This window comes from Notothenia coriiceps, unplaced genomic scaffold, assembly GCF_000735185.1.
Source record: "Notothenia coriiceps isolate Sejong01 unplaced genomic scaffold, NC01 NC01_scaffold00001234, whole genome shotgun sequence".
Classification (NCBI taxonomy): Eukaryota; Metazoa; Chordata; class Actinopteri; order Perciformes; family Nototheniidae; genus Notothenia; species Notothenia coriiceps.
The window spans coordinates 7866-35770 of record NW_011333935.1 but is presented as its reverse complement, the minus strand read 5'-3'; the positions used below and the strand labels follow the sequence as shown (position 1 = coordinate 35770).

The 27905-nt window shown below is 40.4% G+C and overlaps 1 protein-coding gene across 1 annotated transcript; it reads left to right on the top strand.

Moving 5' to 3' along the window:
- Nucleotides 1-949: 949 nt before the first annotated feature.
- LOC104959805 (NAD(P) transhydrogenase, mitochondrial-like) lies at nt 950-27905 on the top strand. Its single transcript, XM_010787718.1, has 22 exons — nt 950-1021; nt 2944-3158; nt 5884-6113; nt 6300-6517; nt 6599-6686; nt 6777-6865; nt 7330-7517; nt 8475-8608; nt 8690-8881; nt 9758-9911; nt 10880-11041; nt 13995-14105; nt 15987-16132; nt 16279-16474; nt 17057-17290; nt 18199-18359; nt 19967-20146; nt 20396-20555; nt 22637-22718; nt 23701-23819; nt 24277-24392; nt 25398-27905. Exons 2-22 carry the CDS (start codon nt 3005-3007, stop codon nt 25545-25547), a joined length of 3264 nt encoding a protein of 1087 aa, XP_010786020.1. The 5' UTR covers nt 950-1021; nt 2944-3004; the 3' UTR covers nt 25548-27905.

The window sequence follows — 27905 nt, the reverse complement described above, 5'->3', positions numbered from 1 at the left end:
GTAATTCTACTTACTTTATTCAGTTAATTAGATTCTTATTTTCAGGAGCTATTAACAAAAATGTAAATGAGAAAGCAATAGATGACACGATGTACAATACTTTATTAAAAAGTACTGCTTAGTGGAGAATGTGAGTCTTGCACCATATGTTTAAACAACTGAGGCATTGCTCGAACGTGGAACTGATTAGACCTTGAAGGGGCTGGAGGGGGCCCACCACAGTTCAAACGGCGGTGAAATACTTTAAAAGGAATGTAGATTGTTTTAGACCTTTTATGTTAGACATTTATATTTATATGTGAGTAGATATCCCATCATGACACCTTGACATCTTATAGAAGGGGATACACCACAATAAATACCGAAGTACACAAAAAGGAATGCATCACAGCCACAGTAACAGAAAATTACACCTATCTTTAATTTTTATAATTTTACTCAGTTTGAAATGGCATAGGCTTCAGTCTGCAAAACATACGAAGCTTTACAATGAATACATGGATGTTGCATACCCACAGTAGGCTATATTTCAGCAATGACATATGATTTAGGCATATCCAGAGCCCACATGCAAGGTCATTTGATTAATATCAGGTTATGTGTAGAAGAAAAATTACATCTGAAAAAAAAACATAGCTAGACCAAATATTTTATTTACTTTTTTATTCCACAGTGCAATAGTTTCTATACATGGTCAAAGAGCGCTCCTCTGTGGAACAATACAGAGTTGCAACTTCAGTACATTTTGGGACGCCATTTCAGAATGTGCTCTATTTTTATTTTAATCAAAACATTTATTTGATTGATTTCTTGATTAATGCATACGTCTTTGCATGGTTTGTGATTAAGAAATGTGCTCTTGCATATTGGGTGACAAAAAGTTTGCAGCTGTCACCTGATTTCCTCTGATGCATCTTCTCATATGATCCAATAACACTCCGGTGTCGGCCGCTTTCCCCGTCATCTTCCGGGTCAGCAGACAGTTCGCCTGCGCTGCACAGAGCCAGGACTTTCTGCAAAGGTCAGTCGAGTTTCCGCTCACCACTCTCACTTTTCACCTTGCATTTTTTACCGTTTGCATTTATTTTCGTCTGTAGGGGGCTTTTTGACTCTTACGTCGCATTCATCCACCAGACAGATGTGTTTGTTAGCTGACGGGCTAAAGCGCTAGCTAGCCAATGTTAGCTTTCTGTCCCGTTAGTAATGTGCAGACAAAAGGAGAGAAGTGGGAGGCAGCAGCTGTTTGGATTATAATCATGTTTATCTGTGAGCCACAGGGAAACTGTGCACTGCATTTAGCCCCAAACACACATTGAAGTAACCCCTTTTTGACACTACGTGGTCTCTGAATGAAACCAAAGGTTGACAAAGTTGTGAGACTCTGATTAATTAGTGACTTATTGGGTCATACATTCAAATAAAGATGCCGTTAATCTGAGGGTTCAAGTCCTGACCCGGGTTAAATCCTCAACATTCAGTACAAAGCAGCAAGCGTTTGCACTGTGACGCCGTGTTTTTATTTTTGCGAGCTAATGTTTTGTGTGAAAGTAACATGTTAAATGCATCTGTGTGATTCATATTTTATGAAGACTGCCATAATTTTTGCTGACGTGGTAGCTTCATTTTTGCTGACATGAAATAAGAATCCTGAACACACCAGGCTGCGCTGCTCTTCAAACGGCCTGTTTTTGCATTTTAAATAGTTTATTTTTTAAAAGTTTACATAAGATTTCAATTAGTCAATTCTTATTTACTTATGAATCAAACTTTTCCTTTTTAACATTTATCAAAGTTTTTTTTGCCTTTTTTATTAGCTTCCTTTTAATGGTAAAGTCAACTTGAACACACTTGACTAATTCAACTAATAGTAAACAAGACATCATTGGCAACTTCAATAGGATTAGAGTAGACGTAGTGTATGCTTTGCACTTTAATTTTAACCATTGATTATATGCAATGACATATGATCCTTTTACTCGACTACAAAGTCTATCAAGTATGTCAGTTCTGCAACCATGCCTATGCTAATTTGTATCACCAATTGACTAAACTATTTTTTTAGCAACGATTCAATAATTGTTTATGCTTTAAAATACCAGCAGCTTGTAAAAAAACCGTCAAAAGTAATTGTAGTCCAAAACTCAAGCGCATCCAGTTTACAATGATTTATATAAAAAATAGAGAGAAGTAGCTTTCATTTGCTTGAATAAGCAAATTTATAAGCAGTTTTTCTTGATAAATCAGCTCTTGTTGAAGCACTAATGAAACTTTTTTTTAATTCTCATTTTCTCTTCCATATCAGTGGCTGTTTTTGACCTTTTAACTAAAACGCTCTTTATTCTGTGCACTGTTGAGTTTATTGCCAGTCAATTCTAGTTTAAACCCTACTTCACTAGCCAAGCCACCCCAGTCTATCCCAGTTCCATTATCTCCCTTTAGAGTAAACATGTTGCCCTTCATGCTGTTAACTGAGTCATTCAGTAGGCTACAATAAAAAATGGAACTTTGAAAATAACAATCTACTCAGATAACTATATAAGAGCAAATACTAGATTCCTAATGTGGCTGTCAGAATATGTGTTGATTTAAGTGCAAATGCATATAGGGAAGTGTGACCTTTTCAATAAACATAGGTCATTTGTGTGTTTGATCTACAAGGGGAAAAAGGTGAAACATATTTCTGTGGAACATGTGGGCACATACTTTCACAAGTATGAGATTATGTACAATTCAACAAAAAGCTAATAATGCAGAGATATTAACAAGAATATTTTTGTTTCTCTCTCTTTCACCTACATTCATCCTCCTGTTCCTCTTTACCCATAACCCAACCCCCCCCCCCCCCCCCCCCTCCCTCTCCTCTCTGTCTGCTGACCCCCCCCCCCTCCCCTCCCTCTCCTCTCTGTCTGCTGGTGCTCTATCTCTCACCTTGCATTTTCCCAGGAGGGGTGCCGTTTGTCCTCTATAGCTCCTCCTGGTGTGTGAGTGTCGGTGTGTGTGCACCATGGCGAGTCTCCTTCGTGTTGTGGTGGCTAGCTGCTCAACCCCTGTGTTCAGCGGCGTCTCCTGTACCAAGCTGCAGCACGGCGGTGCTATCAAATCATCATGCCTTCGCTTTTTCAGGACCAATCAAGCTCTGGGGCGATGTGCCAGTCCAGGTAAGACACTAGGGCATGGATATATGTACACAATTAAATGTCAGAAAGCATCTAATGGTACAATAATGTAAGTAGTAGTTACATTTTTTGTTTACATATAATCAGTGAATTATCAACTAACTAAAAATGAACTAAGACAATGCTTAAAAGCGGATATTTTTTACTAGGATGCCCACTGAGGATAAATTCAAAATGTACAAATGTTTTTTCTTTTATATTTATACATATAATGGTACATTACATCTCTTTACGTCTTTCCTGTTGATCAGGGAAAAACTGCAGTTTGATTGTCACCTTGGGCTCTGGAAATTAGAGAAAGGCATTTTATTGACCAAAAGATTAATAAATTAATTGACAAAAAACTTCCTAGAGTGATCGATTACTGGAATTAGCTTTAGTTGTGGCCCCATTTGACTACACCTAAAGCCACACCACCTGTATGTTCTGTTTGCATTCTCATGAACCTGGGTATCAGCTGCAACATGTAGTGGAAACATACTGATTACACTAACTTAAAGCTACTCTGCTTTAAAGTGGACAGACAAGTAAAGTATTCATATAGTTCTTTCATTGGCCTTGGCAGCTGGTGAATCAAATCTGTCATAGTGATCCAAATGTGATAGTCGTAGATCCTGCTCTACCCATTCATTCATCATTTTCTGCATGTTTATCCCTTCTTCATATGTTTTAAAAGTTTACTATAGAGGTCAGTGTTGCTACCAGGATTTGCTCTCTGAACCAAGGTCACATTTAGGATATGATAGTCCCCAGGCATTATTCTCCATTTGACATGCCCCCACTGTGTACACAGTAACCTGGCAGAAGGTGTGCATTTCTGTGTGTGTGAGAGATATCCAGTACCAGCTGGTTGCAGGTGCTTCATGTCTGCATGCTTTGGGTTCATGACTGGCAGAGGTCTCTATGTGTAGGTGGGTATGTAGGGGGTGCTGGTGACCTGGTTCTTGCTGACATTTCTGCAGTGCAGATAGCTTCAGCAACAGCTGGAAACCTATATTCTGGACACACAAGGATCAGTTTACAGACTCTCAGACAAGTGGAGGAGTGGGACACAACACACACATTTGACATGCATGTGCTTATGCTCTGACCTCCAGGGAGCCTATAGACATACTCTATTGACTGAGGCGGGGTGTTGAAGTGAGACTGGATTTTTGAATTATGACATGGACAAAATTAGACTGTGCTCTATGAACTGCCTTTCTTAACTCGCAAGCATTACCAACTATGTAATGGAAATGTTTTGTGGGACGAGTGTTATGATATTAATTAAATAAATAAGGCCTGACTTTTATCATTTTGTCTGTTTTCATGAAGGTACACTGAGGAGGATTACATTGTTGTTGTTTCTTGCCTGAGAAACATTGTTTTCTTAAGGTCTATTACAAATATTGAATGCACTTTATTCCTCAAAGTATTTGGAAATGTAAAGTTGTTTAAAGTCCTGAAGATATATACATGCTCCTTAAAAGTATTCTTCTTAGGATGAAACAGCAGGAGAGTATTGTGCTGCCTGCTTGAAAGCACCTGTGTAACTTAGTTAGTGTAAGATTTCTTTAATCTGCATGTTTATAGATGATAGTATAATCTTGATCGCTCATGTGTATTCGCTGGTATTTACTTGATTGTACTTATACTATATTTTCTAACGAAAGGCAGGCGGCCATGGGATAGACTACCCAGTTCTCTGATTTAAATCACTTCAGCTGATTGATAACAGAGTGCTTAATGTGTTTTCAGACACAAATGGGACACACAGTGGTATGTGATCTCTCTTGGTTTATATAGTTGGGTTGAGGGTTAAAGCAAAGGCAGACTGTCAGAGGCTGTTTATGTATAGACAAGGAGAAGGAGGTACAAAAAAAAGAAAGAGCTGCAGTGGAATTTTCCATAGAAGCAACATGTGACCTGCTGCTGGACACTAGCCCTGAAATAAAAAGGACACAAAAATAACCTTCTTAAAATATTAATAGTTCCGTCTCTTGCCTATTTATTGCTACATGTTTATGCAAGTCACTTGACTCTGTTTTGATCCTTTTATCCTGCAATGTACAAATGTGAATCTCCTCATAAGCTATTGTTGTAAGACATGTTGAATCAGGTCTGTTTCTTCTTCTTGGACAACACATTTGACTTTTATATCGCTTTATGTCTACATCTTACTTTGGTAAATAAGCTAATATCTTGACTATAATTTTTTTATCTTTGACCTGCAGGTGAGAGTTCTTTAGATATCTAACTAATGAAGTAGCACAATAATAGTATGGAAATACATTTTTTGGTTAAATATGTACTTTAGTTTATGACCAAATATACTTGCAAAGCTAAAGACATGCAACCTGCAGCCTCATTAGCAGCTGAAGTCTCTGAGTGTTGTAGTTTGACATTGACCTTGTCTATCTGCCTACAAAGGCCATGCACATACAGGACAGTGTTTATCATAAACATTGTTTTAACTCCACTCGTGTCCGTTTCCGGAAAATATTCTCCTTAAAGCTGCAGAACTATCTGCATATAAGATTGTTTATCTTCAAAATAAATCATTTGTGACAGATACAAGTTGAATCCATTTAATCAATGCAATTACAGTAAAGTATAATTGTTTGTATCTGTCTTTATACTGTTTTTTAATGTTTTGAATATATGAATCGATGTAATATCTGTCACTGATGTCACTCTTCTGTATTGTCCCCCCTTGCCTCTGCAGGTATTCCCTACAAACAACTCACAGTGGGTGTACCTAAAGAGATCTTCCAGAATGAGCGTCGTGTGGCGATTTCTCCCGCTGGCGTGCAGGCGCTCATCAAGCAGGGCTTCAACGTGGTGGTGGAGTCGGGAGCTGGAGAGCCTTCCAAGTTCCAGGACGAACAGTACATCCAGGCTGGAGCAACGATTAAAGACGTCAAAGATGTCATGGCCTCTGATGTGCTCGTCAAGGTAGGATTTCAGTGGGGGATTGAGGCGGAGTGGGAAGTAGGGTTTTTATGATAATTCAATAATCCAAATGTTTCATTCGTTTAGACTATGCTTCTCGAAGAGCTTAAAGAAATGTATTAAAACATTCTACCCTTTTTATGTTTACTGCTTTTCCTAAACCTTTACAATGCAATCATTCTCTTCCAGGTCCGTGCTCCCGTTTTCAACTCTGAGCTGGGTGCCCATGAGGTGGACATGATGAAGGAGTCAGCCACTTTAATGAGCTTCATCTACCCGGCCCAGAACCCCGAGCTGATGGACCTGCTTTCCCAGAAGAAGGCCACCGTCCTGGCTATGGACCAGGTACCCCGAGTCACCATCGCCCAGGGTTACGATGCACTGAGCTCCATGGCAAACATTGCAGGGTATGTATGTTAATAATGACAAATATGGCTGTTCATACTTATATCTTTATTGCTTGATGTTTCACTCTGTTAACTTTTTAGGTACAAGGCAGTTGTATTGGCAGCTAACAACTTTGGTCGCTTTTTCACTGGACAAATCACAGCAGCTGGGAAGGTGCCGCCTGCAAAGGTATGTAGTATGAGTGTGTGTCTCTGTGTGAAGGTGTCTATGCCAGTTATAACCCATTTAATCCATCTAATATGTCATGTATGCTTATAGGTTCTGATCATCGGAGGTGGCGTGGCTGGACTGGCTGCAGCCGGTTCTGCCAGGTCCATGGGAGCCATCGTCAGAGGATTTGACACCAGGTTTGTTTTTGATACCTGATGTTGTGTGTCTGAAATGCAAAGGAAATGAATACAGGCTTTAAAAGACTACATTCAATAATTAAATATTACTAGAGGAAATAGTTGTATTTTTTTACTTTCTTGTATTATTGAAGAAGAAACTGTTCAAAACACTCAAATAAGGTTTTTGGAATCAGGAGTTGGTAATGAGTGACAACAACGTTTCATTATTTCCACATTATGTTTGCTATAGATCATGATCATTAAGATTTCAGTCCTGAAGGAAACGCACTTGTTGAATGCCCAACAGATTTGTTTTGATAAAGAAGTATGCCAATTTCTCCATTATGCCCTTAGCAACTAATGTCTGTGAATGTCGTTGTGTGCAGTTTTAAGGGCAAACAATATTACTCCTGCATGACTAGTCCAGCAAATATATTATCCTTCCACCTGAATAAAAATCCCCTTTCTCTCTCCTCTTCCAGAGCTGCGGCTTTGGAGCAGTTTAAATCTCTGGGCGCAGAGCCGCTGGAGTTGGACTTTAAGGAGTCAGGAGAGGGACAGGGAGGCTACGCCAAGGAAATGTCAAAGGAGTTCATCGAGGCTGAGATGAAGCTGTTTGCCAAGCAGTGTCAGGAGGTGGACATTGTCATCACCACTGCTCTTATCCCTGGTATGCACAGACACATGCACAGCAATAACGCTGGCCATAAATGTAGAAGGTGAAGGACAAATTTCTCAAGCAAACTAACGAAAGGTCATGGAATATAACAGACGTGTGTTCTGGGCAGGTAGTCAGAGAATATAGAAATAAAAAGGAACAGTCATGCAATATTGAACATTAAAATAGCGTTACAAGAACTTTATTTTACAACAGTTTCACATTTGTTCCACCACTCTGATGGTTTCATGAGTCTTTGTAGGGCCATGTATCCTCACTATCTGCAGTTTCACGAAGATGCGTATAATATCTTCCATCCATCCATCTTCTCCCGCTTATCCGTGCTCGGGTCCAGAGAGCCCCAAACGTTCCTTTCCCTGGCCACATCAACCAGCTCTGACTGGGGGATCCCAAGGCGCTTCCAGGCCAGCGAAGAGATATAATCCCTCCACCTGGTTCTAGGTCTACCCCTTGGTCTCTTCCCAGCTGGACGTGCCTGGAACACCTCCCTAGGGAGGCGCCCAGGTGGCATCCTAACTAGGTGCCCGAACCACCTCAACTGGCTCCTTTCGACCCGAAGGAGGAGCGGTTCAACTCTGAGTCCCTCCCGGATGACTGAACTTCTCACCTCATCCCTAAGGGAGACACCAGCCACCCTGCGGAGAAAACCCATCTCTGCCGCTTGTATCCGTGATCTCGTTCTTTCGGTCATGACCCATCCTTCATGACCATAGGTGAGGGTAGGAACGAAAATGGCGCGGTAGACAGAGAGCTTTGCCTTCTGGCTCAGCTCCCTTTTCGTCACAACGGTGCGGTAAAGCGACTGCAGTACCGCTCCCGCTGCTCCGATTCTCCGGCCCATCTCACGCTGCATTCTACCCTCACTCGAGAACAAGACCCCGAGATACTTGAACTCCTTCACTTGGAGTATAATATCTTGATGCATGTTTTTCCATTGTAACTTTGTAGGTAGGCGTGCACCCATCCTGATCACCAAACAGATGGTAGAGAGCATGAAAGACGGGTCAGTGGTGGTGGACTTGGCTGCTGAGGCGGGAGGAAACATTGAGACTATAGTACCTGGAGAGCTGTCAGTTCACAAGGTCAGTGTTTATAATCACACTCACACCAAACAGGATTTTTTTGCACTTTGTCTTTTTAATTGCTTTTCCTTTCATTGTTAGGGAGTGACTCATGTTGGCTACACAGACCTGCCCAGCCGTTTGCCGACACAGTCCAGCACTCTGTACTCCAACAACATCACCAAGTTGATGAGGGCCATCAGCCCCAACACGGAGAACTTCTACCTGAACGTAAAGGAAGAGTTTGACTATGGCACCATGGATCACGTCGTCAGGGGATCCGTTGTTATGCAGGTACGCGGAATAATGTGGCCGGAAAAACATGCATGTATGTGTACAGCTGACAGGTCGCACATATTTCTCAGCCGATGCCAAGGTTGCAACACGGGGGCAAACAGAGGATTCATTCAGTCAAAGGGAAAATAATGTTTGGCCTGCAGCTCCCTTTCACCGTCACTAGATGTCATCCTAACAACAATGTTTCTTACACTTTCAGTTTTTGTAGCTGCCAATTAATGTCCCTCGCAGAAACAATGGCTCTTCTTTACTTTGAAAGTCTCCCCTTTTTGTCTTTGGTGGTAAATTGAATGTAAAGGTCTTGCACAAGTTCATTTTTCAACCTGTGAAATGTCCTGGTCAGTACATTAAAATGTTTTTTTTCATGATGTTGGAAACCAATTATCATAGTTCTTTAATCATAGCTCATTGTTTTATTTAATGGATATTATTTCTGCTGTTATCGATCTTAGTAAAGCTGTGTTCCTTCTTTTGGAGTAAGCTATTAGATTTCTGGTTGTTATTTGAGCCATGTGTGATTGCAATAATGGTCACACGTCTTACAAATGATGCTGAAATGCAGATATACCTGCTCTGCTTACTGATCATTACTTTTCGTTACTTTGATCTTGACAGCACCGTCTAATGTTTCACAGATTTACGAATGCAACAGAGGACATTGTACACCATTAGGTGATGAGATCAGGGGAAAAAAGCAAAGATCATATAAGCTCCTAATAAATGTCATTTGATATTGTTGATATAACTAACAGTTATCCTTATCACTGTGCAGTCATTTCTTTGTATAACCATTAGTATAGATTGATTGAACTTTTTGTTTCTTTCTCACTTTCTCATCATACCTTTCTCTGTCTAAATTATTGTCTTCACCAGGATGGAAGGAACCTGTTCCCCGCTCCCCAGCCTAACAATGTACCTGTTGCACCTCCTCCTAAACCCAAGTCTATCAAGGAACTGAATAAAGAGAAGGCTGCACAAATCTCCCCCTTTAAGGCCAGACTCACTACTGCTGGCGCGTACACTGGAGGTTAGTAGAATATTCCAATAGATGTACATTTTGTGGACAAGTCTTGAAATCAGGGAGATGCTATTTCTGAGAGCTCATGGGTTTAATCTTGTTCATTGTCTACTGTTGGGTCTTAAAGGAGGTTGAAGTCTGCAAGAAGGTGAAGCAGAGGTTAATAATAATCAGCTTCTTAGGTGGAATGTGCACAGGAGGCGAGAAGTGACAAACACAGACACCCTGTTAGTTGTCAGGAAGTGTGCATTGTAAAAATAAAAAAGTGTCACGCTGAGTGTGTGTGTTTGAAGTAGTGCTGCAGTGAGTGGTTCCCATGGTGCCACACAGCGCTCTGTGTAAGTGCGCCTCATGCAGTTAATGCGGTTCACACATTGTTCAGGTGTTCGGGTGGTTTCCTACTTCACAAAGCTGCTCGTGTTAGGTCCTCTTGAAGAATGAGAACTTGCTTTGTGCCTATTAGTGTGGCATGAAAAGTTGTTTTATTAGTTTTGGAGGAACTCTCATGGATATTGATTCCTGTTTGCAACACCAGGCAATCTGTAACATGCCACAAGTCTCGCAAATGTAACCAGACAAATTGCTTTTAAACAGATAATTATGTCTGTTAAAGTAACAGGAAATAAGGACATGTTGGGTGGTCAAATACCTACCACATCTTGCACTCAAAAAAGTGCTTAAAGTTGCATCCAAAGCTCATTTACCCTAATTAAACTGGGCTGACATTAAGGTCAGACGGGTTAAAAAAATAAGCCCAACATTTTTACCAACTAATTTTGGCCTTTTTATTGTATGAAATATTGTACAGTTTTCAGTGTGCTGAAATAACAACAATTTAGCATAATAAATAAACTGTAGACTACATGGTAATTATTATCTCATTGTTTTCATATTATTTAAATAAATTCTGCCCCCAGATGTACTGTTGAAGTGTTCTGTATTTCTCACAGTCGCTCTCTGGTTCCTTCTTTAACTAGGTGCTGCCACCCTGCTGGGTCTGGGCCTGGTGGCTCCTAACGCCGCCTTCACTCAGATCGTCACCACCTTTGGTCTGGCTGGCATCGTGGGATACCACACAGTGTGGGGGGTCAGTCCTGCTCTGCACTCTCCCCTCATGTCTGTCACCAACGCTATCTCAGGTTGGTCGTGTTTCATGTGTCTCTTACACCTTTCTGTATAATGCAATCCAGAACACCTCCACTGCTAGGCACAGGGTAGGGCTGAATATCTGAATCTAAAGCTTGATGAAGTGTCACATTCATCGTTATAGTAATAGTTAATAATAGAGTTGCCATTCTAGCGCATTCTTAAATGTATTTATTTATCTGATTTAATTACAAAAAGACCAGTTTTAGTTTCTGGCTAAATGGTCTTTTTTTGCACGTTTTGACGAGGGTACATTTTGATGAATAATAGCACTGACTCTTTAGTATTAAATTCAGTACACTGGGGTATATAGAGGAGAATATAACATTGTCCAACAGAGTGGATAAATATCATTTAAAAAAACACAACAACCTGACCATGCAGAAACACGCGGTATACTATTAGATGGTATTAATAAAATATGTGAAACAAACAATAGAATATTAAACCATAAAGTACAGACTTAGCTAGAGGATCAAACATCTTGTACGTCAGTCCATCGTGTCTCTGCAGCCATGCTGGTGCTTCTTAGAGTCCAAATAAAAATTGTGTCCTTATTGTCGGCTGCCACTTAACACAGAGGGGTTAAGAGGTTAGAGAGGTAAGTGAATGTGTGTGTTCTCACGCCTTTGATCACACTTGAGACCCTCACTAGGGTAGGAAGTAACAAACTGTCTGTGATCTTTGAGGTTCAGGGAAGTCTTTCGCTCATTTACTCGTCCACACAGCCGGACATGAGAGCGGGGGTCACGGAGCCCAGCAGTGCGACGACTGAGAGACAGTTTTCACTTCCTTTTTAAAAACCTTTATTACTTACCAACTATACCCTGTTCACATTACCATCTTCACACCATCGTTCTTGTTTCTTTGGGATTGTTCCTTTTACATTTTCCACCCTGTTATGGTTCTGTTACTGTTACTGTCAAATTCCATCAATAAATATAATTTTTACATGACATTGTTTTGCATTTTATAACCAAATGTACAACTTTTTTTGTCCGTTCAGTGACTGTAGTTCTGGAAATATTGAGACCAACGTAATTCTGATGTTGTTGTGCCAGGCCTCGTAAAGACACACACGGGATCATTCACAGACATTAGGGAATCGTATTGGAATTTAGTGTTTGAGTGAGGGACAGTTATACTCTTCATGGGGGGATTATAGTGTTACAAGCATTGGTGACTGGCTGGTGGGTCATGATGGAATCTTCAGACTATGGTCTCATATCCAGAGGCTCATTGAGGCACATCTTTATATCTGGTGTCTGATACAAATCCTTTAATCTACTGAGAGCACTGATTCACTGTCCCACTCGCCTGGGAGCTGATGTTTGTCACACACCTACCGGCAATGGCCCACCCAGGACATACGTGTGTGTGTGTGTCCACTGATGCCTATTGGCTTTCATGCTGGCTAATCTATTAGTTGCGGTGGCCAAGCGTGCCTTTGATCTCAGTCTAAATGGTGTAACTTCACCTCTTTTTGGATCAAGTAGCTCACAAAAAGTAAAGTATGCCAAATGTGAGTAAATCTGTTATTCAAATATTGAATCAACATTTAGATAAGTATAAGTTTCCCTGCAACAGAGACTCAATAAATACAAGTTGATTGGGACATCCCTTGTCATTTTTTCCCCATTGGACCTGTGTGAATTTGAGAGTATACACAACAAGCTTGCAGATCAGATTCGAGGTGTTTGGGTAGCATCTGAGTTACACATCTATCACTAGACTGTGGAGAACATTAATCATCAGTGACATCCTGACAAACTGTAAGATGTCTTTGTACTTGAAACCCAACCACAAATGTTTTTAAAGCTTGTCATTCCTGTGTCACTAACAAATGTATTTTTTGTTATAACAGTGAATTATTTAATTTATCCTTTATTCACATAGTAATTTTTACATAGCAATTGAAACGTGCACAGTTTAGAAGCTGATATACACACATGATTATAAAGTTGACTTTGTTAATGTAATGGAGACAAGGTCAAACTTTGCATTTGTCTCATTTCAGAAATCAAGCTTACATTATTGACTTGACAACACCAACATGCACACACTGGTACACACACTACCTGCTGGTCAGCCTAAATTGTCCTCAAACATGATTCCGTGTGAATGCAGGCTCCCGGGTGCTGCGTGTTGCTTCTTACTGCCTGTAAGTCATTACAGGGCTGATGTTATCAAGGTTTCCTGAGTCTCTTTTGATAAACACACACTCCCTCTTTTTCTCCCCCCTTCTTTTTTTATCTTGAAATCTTCTCTGTTCTGTCTTTTTCCGATGTGGAAAGCAGGAGTATTCTGAGCTTAGGAACACAACTCTTAAATGTCTATAGATGTTAAACAATGGTAATTGAAGTGTTAAGATTAACTTGTTAATGACTGAATTAGGGCTTTGGTGTTTTTGCAACATTTCCCCTACACATGGGACATGTGAACATTTCACGATTATACTAGCCAAAATAATTGCGATTCACAATACCTTGACTATCTTCAACATATGCTTTATACTCTTAAACTTTACATTACGTCTTAGTTAACAAACACACATTTTTCCACCGACAACAATATTCTAAGTGAACACCTTTTCATGTAGAAAAACCCTAAAAACGTATTTATCTTCATCATAAAACACAACCCCCCCCCCCCCTCCCGGCATATATAATGATGAATACAAAAATATAATTCTTAATCAATCCTATATAATCAAAATCAGGCTCTATGGTTTCATTTTCTACCACGTTATCAAGTTGGGAGCTTTTTCAAGTCACTCATGTGTAGATAGTCACAATAATCTCGGTAATAAAACCTCAAAACAAACCAATTAATCTGCAATTCAATCCTATATTGTTCCATTCCTAATATTCACTGAAAGTTTCAATGTCTTCTTTAATGAACTATGGAAATGGAGGTTCATGAATTTAAATTGTCCTCGTTCTGCAGGTCTGACGGCTGTGGGTGGTCTGTCCCTGATGAGTGGGGGCTACGCCCCATCATCTACCGCTGGGACACTGGCCGTGCTGGCGGCCTTCATCTCCTCCGTCAACATCGCTGGTGAGTCACCCGCACACAGACACCTCACAGTGATCCCCGCCAGTTACAGCAACCTTTCGCCAATAAAATATCAACTTCGACAGATTGAAGAGTTTTGTATTGATTGTACAATAACATGCTTCGAACCAAGTTGAGCAGCTGCCCTCTCTACCCACCTGCTCGAAGGGAGTCGGTGCCTGTGCCTTGGACCACACACATTCTTCCCTGCTATTACCCTTAATAATTCCCATTAACGCCAAAGTGTTCCTGGAGTCATTATCATACTCATCACTCTCTAATAGTCCTGGGAAACAGTGTTCCTGCAGGGCTGAGCCGCGGATTTGTTTTAATTTCCCTGGTTAGATCACCGCTATTCACCACTGAAGACTCTAGGGAATGAAAAGTTAACTTGCATAATGGATCACTTTAGCTTATTAGTTTTTTATTTACGTGAGATACACCACAAAAATGTTGAAGTTAAAAACCATGCTGTGAATCCTGCTAAATATCTTGGGTCCTCCAGGCTCTATAGCGTTACTGTTCTAACCCTCTATCAGTCTTATAGATTTTCCATAACAAAAGCATACTGAAATACCATAGCCTTTATGGACATATCTAGTTTCAATTTTCTCTCTTCTACCATATTTTACATGGGTTACTTTCCACACGCACATTTCTAAGTGGTTTACCACATTACCCATAAACCCCCGGGAACAGAGAAAAACATTCCTTGGAAGGTACGAGAAACAATAGTGAAATGCAGCTCCGATAAAATAGCCCCTGAGCTTTTTGAGTTGGTGAGTCTGTTGTGTGGAACAGGTCCCTGGCTCTTGCTACTTGTTTTCCTTGTGTGTCTCCACAGCCGTAAGGTGTTGGAGTAAAAGTGGATGGAAAACACCTGGGTCTCTGAATAACTTTCGATAAATACGTTCATACAAAACAAATTTCTCTGTGCTCTATGAAATTCCATAAAACCCATAGTCCACGAACGTTATTCGTTTCATTCATTGATTTGAATCTTATTATTAACTTTGATTTATTGATGTCTTAAAATGTATGGTATCATGTACCTGCAACACTAATGACATTCCCATCACCCTCGCTTTATGTTTTGAGCTATTTGGAAGTTGGCTAACAGCTAACGTTGGCCAATGTTCACAGAGCTGCTTCTATAATGGCTGCAGACTCTGAGCCTCATGACTTGGCACGTGTTGCTGATTTGCTTCTATTCTTGTAAATGTTCTAAATATAGTATCGGCAGGCCCATTCTGGGTACAAAAAACAAAATAGAAAATGAACATTCCTCCATATTAATATATTGACTCAGATTGGTCAGTAATAATATTAGTCAGATTGTGTTTCGTGCTTTAACTAAGATATTCTAGGACTGAAATTACAAGAACTGGTAAAATGCAGGTGCTAGCCTCTGATTCACCCTTTTACATTTATTTGCATATACGTGTGTTTTGTTCTAATCATGCCGGGGGGGTGAAAGGGAGACACACGGCTATGTGATCTCCTCACGTAGAGCAGTGAGACACCGTCTGCTCACGGTTTGACGCTTTTGAGGTTTTCTACTTGAAATATTTACACTGAAATGAAGTAGACTAATTCGATTCCTCGCTTTGGTTATAATGCTTGGCAACGTTTTTTAGTAATTGTCTTTGAAAAATCTGCCCCCAGATTTACTGTTAAAGCTTTCTTTATTTGAGATACATGTACCATAGATGCCTGGACCTCCCTGCCTCGAAACCTCGTACACTCCTATTTTGCCTTCTTGTAATTAGTTTTTCCATAAACAAGTTTTCTTTGTAATCCCTACTCTGTGTTAAGTAACTTTCAAACCAGAATTTGAGCGTCTGTGTAGTGTACGTCCGTTAATTTTCTCTGTCTCTCTCCCAGGTGGTTTCCTTGTAACAAAGAAGATGTTGGACATGTTCAAGCGTCCCACTGATCCTCCAGAGCACAGCTACCTCTATCTGCTTCCTGCTGGTGTCTTTGTCGGTGGCTATGGAGTTGCGCTGCAATCTGGATACAACATCGAACAGGTGCGAGAGAGGACGTTTATGCCCGGTCCCCCTGTGTTTTCCCAGATGTAGAACAGAACCTTCAAAGTAGATCATTCGTCCTTATTTCTCATCCTGTGGTCCCTAATTGTCTAAAACCCCCTCTTTACGTCTCTGTCTTTCTCCAGATGATGTACTTGGGTTCAGGTCTGTGCTGTGTCGGCGCCCTGGCTGGACTTTCCAACCAGAAAACATCCCGTCTGGGAAACACTCTGGGTATGATCGGAGTTGCGGGGGGTATCGCTGCGACTCTTGGTGCCCTCCAACCCAGTCCTGAGCTCCTGGGACAGATGAGTGCAGCCATGGCTGTTGGCGGCACTACTGGTGAGTCCCTGTTGAAAATAATGGGATAACAGGCTTAGAGGCAAACTCAAGTTCTTGTACAACAGTGTTGCAGCATCTCCAAATGACTGGACATCAGTGCGTGTGCATGGATTCCGAGCTTGACTAAATTAAGCAGCAGGTGTGCAGAGCGCAGACACATCTCTGTGATGTTTACATCAAACAAAATGTGACTAACTCCCCTCCGGACTCTGGAGGTCTCTCTTAAATGGTCAGCAGCACGTATTACTCACTTGCTTTTTTCTGTTCAGGACAGTTTGATCATTTAAATGCTAATTGTTCCAGTAACAGAGTGTCCACCCAGACTAAACTATCCCAACAAATGCTAATTTCCAGGCTTCCTGCAGGGTGCGCACACACATACACACACACACACACACACACACACACATGGAATTTCCCCGAACAGGCCTCATCAGCAACACCTGTTTCTTAGATGGACCCCACTTCCCAGCAGTCCTTTGATAGTGTGTGCTTGTGATTTGCATGTTATTAGTGTGTGAGTCTTTCAGGATCACTGCACTTTATTTACGTGTTATCGCTCTCTCTTCTGCCCCGCTTAAGGCCTGGTCATTGCTAAGAAGATCCAGATCACGGAGCTGCCCCAGCTGGTGGCGGCCTTCCACAGCCTGGTGGGCCTGGCTGCCGTGCTCACCTGCGTGGCAGAGTACATGATCGAGTACCCCCACTTCGCCACAGACCCTGCCGCCAACTTCACCAAGATAATCGCGTACCTCGGCACCTACATCGGTGGAATCACCTTCAGTGGCTCTTTGGTGGCATATGGCAAACTGAACGGTGAGAGAAGCACAGTCTGATTCATATTCCCTGCAAACATTTACACTGATCCCCAGAGAGAACATGCATCCTTGTTGCTGTGGAATTATAAAGCGTATTTATTACACATGTATTTACACTGGTAGACAAAGAGAAGGCCTTAACTGCATATTAAATGTGGCCCTTTATGTGTTATAATAAACACAAAAAAGTAAATGTTTCATAGGATTTACTTTACAGGATCTACATTGGATAGCATTGGCCCTCTGCTAAATCTCTCTTCTTTGTTATATATAGTGTTTCGGGAAAGTTAACCATGGCTGTATTTTTATTTTATGTTAGTAATCGTACAAATGTATTTGGTATAGTCTTGTTAGTCTTTGTTCAGTTCATAACCATCAGTTACATCAGTGTTCCTCTTATTGCACTCTATTATACTAATACTAAGGGGTATTAAGGTGACCATTTTGCTTCTTGTTTTTAATGTGAATTACCTCTCCAATCAGGATTATTCGTGTAGTGTTTTATGGCAGTCTGGCCGACCTGTGGTTATCAACAAGAGAAGGTCTGATTCTTCATATTTACTGCTGCCAGCTGTGCAGGGGAAAGAGGAAAAAAAAGAGTTCACGGGGTTCATTCTGCTGGCACCAGTCCTACTAACCACATTTTATGTTGACTGCAAGCGTTTCATGAGGGCAAATTATGCATGAACATGACATTCAGTTAATGACAGGTCTCAAGTGGTGGCTGCTGCTGCAGGAGGAATCCAACTCTGCTCAGGCTTTTTTCCCTCTAGTCTGAGATATTTATCTCTCAGACAAGTTCACAGCTGATAAATGAATTGAAGTGTTTATGAGCAGTTGTTAGTTGTGATTATCATTCAATTGTCTGCTCAATCCGCTCTCTCCCTGCGTGTTCTCCCTCTGCAGGTGTTCTGAGCAGCTCTCCCCTGATGCTCCCTGGTCGCCATGCTCTGAACGCGTCTCTCATGGCAGCCTGTGTTGGCGGGATGGTTCCCTACCTGCTGGATCCCAGCTACATCACAGGCATCACCTGCCTCGGATCAGTCTCTGCTCTCTCCGCTGTCATGGTATGGCGTGTGTGCTTGTGTGTGTGTTTTTGTAGCTTCAGTAAGACTTATCAAAAGAGAAGTCTGACCTCACATTCTACCGATACGACTTTCTTACATGCTGACAGAAGAACATGTCAAATTGTTTTTTAAAGACTTAAATAAACACAGAAGGAATGGGAAAAGGCATACAAAACGGGGAGAAAGTTAGGCTAAAAAGACGAAGCAGGATTTGTTATGCGATTAAATAAAACAAAAAGGACTTAATAAAATTCAGGCTCTTGCACAGTAGATTTTTAAATATGTAGTCAGAGTTGAGCAGAGAGCTCTAAATAGTCGGGCAGCCATAGTGTCCAACAGCTTAGACTTTGTAAAACTGCCAGGTTCCTGCTTGTGTTTGACCCCATTAAATGAATGTCCAGCATCGTTAAGTCATGCTTAACAAAGAAATGTGCTACAGACTTTGTGAGAGAAAAGATCTCCATGATCAACAGTACAATGTGTGACAGGTTCACCTCTTGCATGACGTGCACAACTTTAACAATAAACAGCAACTCTAGAGAGACTGTATTAGTCTTCAGAGTTTCTGGAGGCTTACTTCAGTAGAATACTTAAAGAGGACCTATCATGCAAAATGCACTTTTGTACGTCTTTTATACATGAATATGTGTCCCCGGTGTGTCAGGGAACTCACCAAGTGTCAGCAAACACAACCCTCTCTCTTTTCCTCCATACCCAAATCTCTAAAAACGGGGCTGCAACGGAGCTGATTATTATTTGAATCTTTCTGACGTCAGAAAAGGGGTGCTCCGCCTATATGGGCAACTCTCCACCTATCAGGGGAATGAGAGACCGCTCGAAAGCGCTGGAGACGCTGTAGTACATATGCCAGGCCTGTAAGTGGCGCTTTAGTCTGCCACAAAAGCAGAATCAGCCCTTGCAAAAACAGGGCTGGAAAAGAGCAAATAGAGCAAAATGAGGCATGGCTCAAATGCATGATCTGTTTGGTATTTTGAAAAAAAAACTTCACAGACATGTTTTATATAGGTATGGCCCTACAATATATGTTTCAAATCTAGCATGATAGGTCCACTTTAAACTGGAATCTGCTCCACTTCTAAACATAGATTATAATCATATGAATCTAGGCAAGCAGGCGGCAGCAAGGAGCACGCACTAATGTAACTACTTTATACAAAGTGATAAATTCATGCTTGATTTGCATTATTCCATGTGTTGCTTGGAAAATCTGAATCTGGAGTCAATCCCAGAAACGATGATCAGTGTACCCCTAGAGAAGAAAGATGAACATCATATTAGTTTCAGATAAAAAATTAGGGTAATGGACCATCCATTGTGCTTTTTAATGTGTGTCTTTACTCCTTCAGATAAGTCTACAGTATGTCAACATGAACAATCTATCATACGCACCTGTGCACTTGGAATACAAAAACTCTGCTGCTGCTTTGATAAATACCTTTGTAAAACAAAAAAATACATAGATGGTAAAGGGAGAGATGTCCAGTGAATTTGATTGTGAAAAATGGAAGTGCAGCTGGAAAGGCTGTTTTCCTTTATTTGGAAGAATGACTGAAACTCCTCTCCTGTTCTCCTCTCTTCTCCCTTAGGGTGTCACCTTGACATCTGCTATCGGAGGCGCGGACATGCCGGTGGTTATCACCGTGCTGAACAGTTACTCAGGCTGGGCCCTGTGTGCCGAGGGCTTCCTGCTCAATAACAACCTGCTGACCATCGTCGGAGCTCTCATCGGGTCCTCTGGAGCCATTCTGTCATACATTATGTGTGTGGTAAGTGTTGGAGTCTCAGCAACACTGTATTTGTTAATGAAAATGTGATTGTTCCTCTCTTGTCCACCAGGAGGGACTGTTACTTTGCATCAGTCCCCTTTCTAAATAAGATCTCGGGTCAAAAATTTGTGTTTTCTGAGGGATTTTCACTCTGAAATTGTCTCTGATTGCTGTTCACTGCTGAACACAGTCAATCAAGTGAAAGCAAAATGTAATCATAAAATGCTAAATATCATTCTCCCCTCTCAGGCCATGAATCGTTCCCTGGCTAACGTGATCCTGGGGGGCTACGGCACCACTTCTACCGGAACAGGAAAGCCCATGGAGATCGTCGGGACACACACAGAGGTCAACATTGATCAGACCGTCGAGATGATCAAAGACGCCCAGAGCATAATCATCACTCCAGGTAATACACACACAATTACAAGCACACACACACACTTACACACCCTTCAAAGGTCGTGCACGTAAGTTGAAAAACATGCTACTTTGACTTCAGTTTTCTTTTCTTTTTTCATCATTAGCAAAGTGAGTGTTCTGTTTATTTAACCTTTTCCTGAACCATGTTGCATCACCATTTTGCTAGGCTAATTGACAAGTCATGGAAGAGTGGCCACACACATACACACACTCTTAGGTTTCTGTGTGGTCGTCAGTCCCAGGTAAATAGACATTCTACAGTGCAGCGTATATCTGCGAGGTCAAGGGAAAATGAGATGGAAAGAGGGTATGCTTGGTTTATGTTGACAATTCAAGTGCTACGTTCAAAGTCAGCTTCTAGTCCCTTTTGTCTGGGTCAGGGCACGGGTCCAACCTTTGTTCAAGGTACATGCTGTTCTTCATTTCGCGTGTTTTCAATATTTGACTCTAAATACGTGTCTGAACCTCCCACTCTGATTATTGTGATGGTGCTCCGTGCTGCTGTCCTCAAACCATCATTGTGTGGCCCGGTGACATTTCAGTCCTCTCACCAGACGGTTCCAAAGAGTGGTTTTACTCACGTGGGTACATGTAAACACAGACTAAAAGCATCCAGCCTGCAAATTGGTGATTCCAGTCACAGTGCTGACTGAGTGTCTGTATACAAAACTAACAGAGGAATTAGAGCTTGGAAAAAGAAAATAAGTGGGAAAGAAGTGATCCATGTAGCAGCATCCAATCTAAATGTATCTATGTTGTTTTTAATCACTCTTTTGGGACCATAATAAGACAAAGAGGAACACGTCCGACTGCTGAAACGAAAAACAGGCATAATGCATTTAAGTTAGGAGGCAGAATGTTTTTTTTTGTGCTTTTGTGCCTTTTCTCAAAATTGTATACAAACCAAGACATGGCAAATCAAAAAATGCCAGACAATACTTGGGGTTATATGACAAAATAAACAAATAGAAAGATTAAAAAAGTTGAAAGAAATCCTGATGTTCTTTGTAACTCTATAAATTGATTTATTTTAAAGCCATACATCTGTCACCCAGTGAGATCAGGGATATTTCTATCTGCCGTTTCTTTTAAATGCTAATGACCTCACCTCCAAAACGCGTACCCTACAAATGCATAATTCTTTAATCTATCGTGTAGTGTGAAGTCAGACTGGCATTGTTATGCCAGCTTTTATTCAGCCCCCTTGTTTCCATTTTAACCAGCCTTCCTAATTGGAGCCGTCACAGTCACTTTGCCTGATTGACATCTGTGGAAACGGTTAAGACTCGGCCCGATAAACATAAATGTTTTCCTGACTTCGTCTGGTCCATCTCCGCATGGCCTGCATCCACTTTGCTTTTCCTTATAGGAGAAACTCCTGAGAGAATATTTAAAGCACAAGGAATTAAAGAACTGTGATAAAGAGAACAAACCATTCAAGTATTGAGCTGAACTGCAGACAGTTTCCAAAGTTATTTGTTTCTCCTTTCTCTATGCTGAATTGAAAGCCCTGTCATTTTGACCAGTGTGATGGAAACAGACTGTTGGTGACTGGTTGTTGTGACAGGGCGAGTAAACACCACCGGACCGTGTGACGTGTGTTTGGTTCTATGACGGTGTGATAAAATCAAGTCCCACACACCAGCAAAATTAATCATAAAAGGAATCGGAGACTTCAAGAAAAAACATACAATGTGTTTAGAACTTCATGCCAGCTTTATTTATATAATCTGAATGTTTGATATGGAATACATGATTGAAGTTTATCAGTTACAGAAAATGGTTATCATTTCATCCATCTGTAACTGGAACTCAGTAGTGGTAACATGATCATTAAACTATAAAACAATTTTGGGTCAGGGTAGCGAAAAGGTCCATCACCAATTTTCTAGAGCTGAAGGTGACATATTAAGACTTCAAAAGAAGATTTATAGTTTACTATAATTTAAGACTAAGAAAATATGTTTCGGAATCAACGTGAGAGGTCTGTCTTGTATCTCAAAAGAAGGTATGGGACAGGTGAATTCGGGAAACTAATTCTTACCTGTTTTTCAAAATCTCTTTCAGGTTATGGACTCTGCGCTGCAAAGGCCCAGTACCCCATCGCTGAGCTGGTGAAGATGCTGATAGAGGCTGGCAAGAACGTCAGGTAAAGGGGCGATAAAGCTAACTGATCCATGTTAAATGAACATATATGTCAGACTAATAGAGTTATAATCAGTCTACTGTAATTCAATCAAAGGGGATTGATGTAATTAGATAAAAAACATTAAGAGATGTATGAATATAAAATTGGGAAGGAAAAAACTATTTTCTACCCATTACCAAATGTAAACGGAGCCATGAAAAAAAAAAAAAAGGAGGATTGTGGTTTTGAGCTTGATGACAAGAAGATGGGACAGGACTGATAGCAAGAGACCTGTCTGCGTAGAAAGAATGAGAGAAAGGAAATGTGAAGGAGAGGAAGGACAAGGTACAGCGGAAGCTTGTGTAATTGTCCTGCCGCAGTCCTTTGATCCTGGCTGTGGCAGCTGCTGCTACTTACAGCATTTGTACTTGATTAGAGGAAAGTGGGTGGTCAGAAAAAAAAACTCCTTCACCATGATCTCTTACTTTCCTCTCTTATTTTTCTGTTTTCTGAATTGTGATGTATTGCCTTGATGTGTCCCTTGTTTTCCTGTTCATTATATACACTATTATTTTTCTCTTCCCTACACACCACAGTATATTTACAGTGTGAAGTTTGGAAGCACACCACTTTCATTTCCCTCTCAAATACCAAAGCCTTTGCGTCTACCCACTGTCTTCTAATGCATTCAGACTGTATAGAATTACATGAAAGGCAGAAAATGACTTTTTCATCATCAGCCACAGTTGCTAATAGATACCAGAACCAACTGAACATTGAATCGGCTTTAACTCACCAAATAAAAAATAAATAAAGCTCCAAACAGTGATTAGTCAGAGAGACGGTCACCAGAATTCAGTGTTAATATCATACCCTGGTAACATTACATGGCTATTTGAGTTTGAGAACAATGAATACCAAGTCACACACATGCGCCCACACTCAAAAATGAATAACACATTGTTTGTAACCTTTTTTTGTTTGTTATCTCACCTTTCCACAGGTTTGGTATTCACCCTGTGGCCGGCCGTATGCCCGGTCAGCTCAACGTGCTGTTGGCTGAAGCTGGTGTCCCATATGATATTGTCCTGGAAATGGAAGAGATTAATGAAGACTTTGCCAGTAAGATACAATTATTTTATATACGCTACCTACCATGATGTTAACTGATTTATACAAAGGTTATTGTGACCTAGCATGTTGGTTTTTGTTGCAGCTTTTTAAAATGTGTTAGTGGCATCTAAAATATGGAGTTGGAGATAAATTAAAAGCTTAAAGCTAAACGGCTAGTCGAACTCTGAAATACTGGAGGGGAAAAATTACTCTTTGCCACTTAAATGTGGTCAGAGTGGAATTATTATTGGAGCCACTTTTGTAAAAGAAAAAATCTATCACTTTATTTTTCCTACCGCTAGGGACATATTTAGCAACTTATTCAGACCGTTGGGAGGAAAGCAAATAAGGTTTGATAAGGGAATGATCGGACAGGGTTTAAGAACCAAAACAAATGTGTTTATAAACACAAAGTAAAAGGATTGAAACATGATATTTGATCTTAATTTGTTATGTTTCCAATCAGAAACGGACCTGGTCATGGTGATCGGTGCCAATGACACGGTGAACTCAGCCTCCCAGGAAGATCCCAACTCTATCATTGCTGGCATGCCGGTGCTGGAGGTCTGGAAGTCTAAGCAGGTGAGACATCTGGTACATGCATGTGTGATTATGAGGTTGTCCTGAAGCCCAAAAAGGTAAAGAGGAATGGAAGATTTAACAACGGGACTGCTTTTTATCGTCTCAACTGAATGCTGGAGTCAACACCCGTAGAGAGGCCTCTTTTTGAAGACACACACAGACAGACACACAAACAAATCTGAAGAATTGCATGCACACACACACACACACACACACACACACACACACACACACACACACACACACACACACACACACACACACACACACACACACACACACACACACACACACACAGAGAATCAGACCCTTACAGTTCCAGGTGCAGTCCCATCCTGATCCAATTAGTGGTGCCTGTGTCGCCGTGGAATTACGACATTCGGAGCATCCCACTGGCACCGCTCTGAAATCCACACACACTTTCCCCTGGGGAAATCAAAAAGGACATTCTACCCTTACCACACACACTGACATACATACAGGTGCACAGATAAAAACTGGGTTCATAAAAAACACGAGTGCTTTTAAAATATATTCTTAGGCGCTCAATTACAAACGCATGAGTCATGTGAGAACACACACTGTCTGGAAATACTTTCACATACACTACTTTAAGACCTTTGTTGAAGTACGACTTATGTAAAAAAAAATACTTTTATTGAATTAATGTTGTCTAAAAGAGTTGCAAGTTATAATTTAATCAGCCAAATCAGTTTTGAATTGATAATTGTAGATTTTTGTATTGTAATCATTGTTGTTTAATATGTTATAACAACAGCTGTTAGTGTTTTCTTTTTTACATTTCAAACATCCCAGATTTATTTTTGTGATAAAGGGATCATTTACAGTTTTACCTTAGAAAGAAAAATGGCTTGGATTAAAATATAATCTTGCATCTCCACAAAACTATTTCTTATATCTGCTTCATCAGTATTTTCACATTGACTCTTCCTATTGGATGCTTAAGAGTGTGTGTGTCTTTTATGTGTTTCTCTTGCTCTCTAGGTGATTGTGATGAAGCGTTCCCTGGGTGTGGGATACGCAGCTGTTGACAACCCCATCTTCTACAAGCCCAACACTGCGATGTTGCTAGGCGACGCCAAGAAGACTTGTGACGCGCTGCAAGCCAAGATCCGCGAGTCCCAGAACGAGTAAGACGAGCACCTCCACTCGAAGCACACAGGGAGCGAGGAAGGTCGAAGACAACGATTCAAACGGTTTTTCCAAAAATATATTCCACATTAAGATGATCTTTGTCCCATTGTGACTCAAACAATTGAGCAAAGATGATTTAAAAGATGTTGGCACAACCTTCCTATCATCTATGAATGAAAAACATTGCAATGTGGCTGTTAAAAATGCACTTGTGCAGTATGAGCCAAGCAATGCATGCACTGTTGTTCTTCTCTTAGTGCTTTTGATTAGGTAATGTAATAAGATTCATATTTACAGGGATGTCTTTTTATTTTTGGATATTATAGGAAGGGTATGTCAACTATTCGCATGTGGTGTGTGTAATCGGGGGGGCAACATCTTCATATTAATGTAAACCTTCAGAAATGTAGATGCATTAAGATGTTAGATATAGGAAATGTCTCTATTAGGAAATAGTCTATAGTTGAAAATATAATGTAGATGAATTTAAAAGAAGAAGAGCTGAGATGTAAAGAGAAAGAGGTATGAGAGACTCCCCACATTGTTTTCTCCCAGGTATTCCCTTCGATAGATTTATTTGCGCGAAAACTTGTGCCACAATTTTTTTTTCTGTACAAGTGAAAAGGAAAAAAAGAAGATCTTCAAGTCCAATTTTATATGGTGTTAGAGATTTTTGTAATCGGTCTCATAAAAATCATAAAACTAACAAAAAACACATTTTAGAAGCAATAGCCCATTATATAAATGTGGTCATTCTTTTTGCTTTTCACTTGCACACGTGTCCTGTGAACTCCACTGTTGCCGTTGCTGAACCAATCAAACATGGATCCAAAAACATTAAAGATCCATTCACACCCTTTTTAAGTGTGATACCACAGCTGTCACGTAATGCTAGTAAAGACTGTATGATCCTAAAAAGGAACACTCTGATTTGGTTTAATGATGTTTTTAAACCAGGTGCATCACACCATCTTGTGTGGTTCTGATGTTACAGTACGTGTGATGATAGCCTTCGGCCTTTACGGTAAAGAAGGGTGTTTTTTTTTTTTTCTCTTTCTCAATTGACTGTGGCTCTATCCACTCCAATATGTGTCCTCATTATTTTTGTAGAGGGAAATGAAGGATCACTGTTTGTAAAAAAGGGCCAATGTCAACCTGACTGTTATGTAAAGAGTCTAAAGCAGCGCTGAATGTAATTCATTCAATTTGAAATAGTCGTCACATTTTCAGAACACATGAATAATTCAAATTTTTTATTAAGCTTTTCTAAATTCAAATAGTCCTTTTTTTACCTTTTTGCAATATAAACAAAAGTGCCAACATTTTACAATCAATCTGGATAGAATTTACAGCACAGATATAGATGAATTTGTTTCTATATTACAACTTTAGTCATTCTTGAAAGATCGCTGACAAAATGACAGTAGCTCTCACTCGATGCCTAACTAAAAACACCAAAAACGTAGTCCATCAAGTTAACAATAGTCTATCAACTTTTACTTTTAACTAAGTTGGATTGCTCCCATCCTTTTCCATTACTTATACTTGTTCACAGTTTTGATGGTCATGATACAGTAGATTAATTAGTAAGAGGGTTTCCTGTTACAAGGTTTGAGAAACAATATGGTCTTATAATGACAGGCCTGCAGTCTTCGATACTATTGAAATCTATGTACGTACTGTAAGAAGAAAGTTGTTATAGTGTAACCTTGGGACCTGATACATTTACTATGACAACTATCCTACCTCTCCGTAAAACGACCAATAAATACCCAGAGGACCATCATCTGATAGATCAACTTGAACTGAATCTACCACAGGATTTCTGACATTATTTCCATCTACCACACCTTCATTTAACCAGTCAACTCACATTTTTCCTAAACCTGACCAATTGCCTTCCGTTTCCATCACATTTTCAACCATCAGACCTCCGTTTGCCGCTGGCTAGTTTACCGTATGTGATGCAAGTGTAGAGCTGCTGACGTCATTTCTGCTCCTGAGGGGTTATTATGCTTCAATTTGCACAAGTGCAGTCTTTAGGGAAATTTAGGCTAAGCTTGTTGCTTAATATTTGTAGCTTGTTGCCATGTTTGAGGTTTTGATCAAATCAAGGGAGACGGGGAATATTAATATTTTTGCCAATGTGCCCTGTAATACCCCTCATATATATTTTCGGCTTCTTAAGGAAAGTATTTTTTTATAGAAGCACCAAATGTGTCCGGAGCAACAATGGGGTTTTGAAGTTGTACAATGTTTCAGTGCACGGTGTTGTAGAGATGAAATGTACTGTGAATGTTTATCCTGCTGTTCGTCATGGAACATTTTCATCCCTAATAAACCTGTATTTACACTAGA

What these genes read in the sequence shown, in the direction of transcription:
- LOC104959805 (XM_010787718.1), top strand. Translation starts at nt 3,005, where the DNA reads ATGGCGAGTCTCCTTCGTGTTGTGGTGGCTAGCTGCTCAACCCCTGTG. An exon ending in TCCATGGCAAACATTGCAGG is followed by an intron (nt 6,518 to 6,598) that starts GTATGTATGTTA and finishes TTAACTTTTTAG; the next exon opens with GTACAAGGCAGTTGTATTGG. An exon ending in GTCAGAGGATTTGACACCAG is followed by an intron (nt 6,866 to 7,329) that starts GTTTGTTTTTGA and finishes CTCCTCTTCCAG; the next exon opens with AGCTGCGGCTTTGGAGCAGT.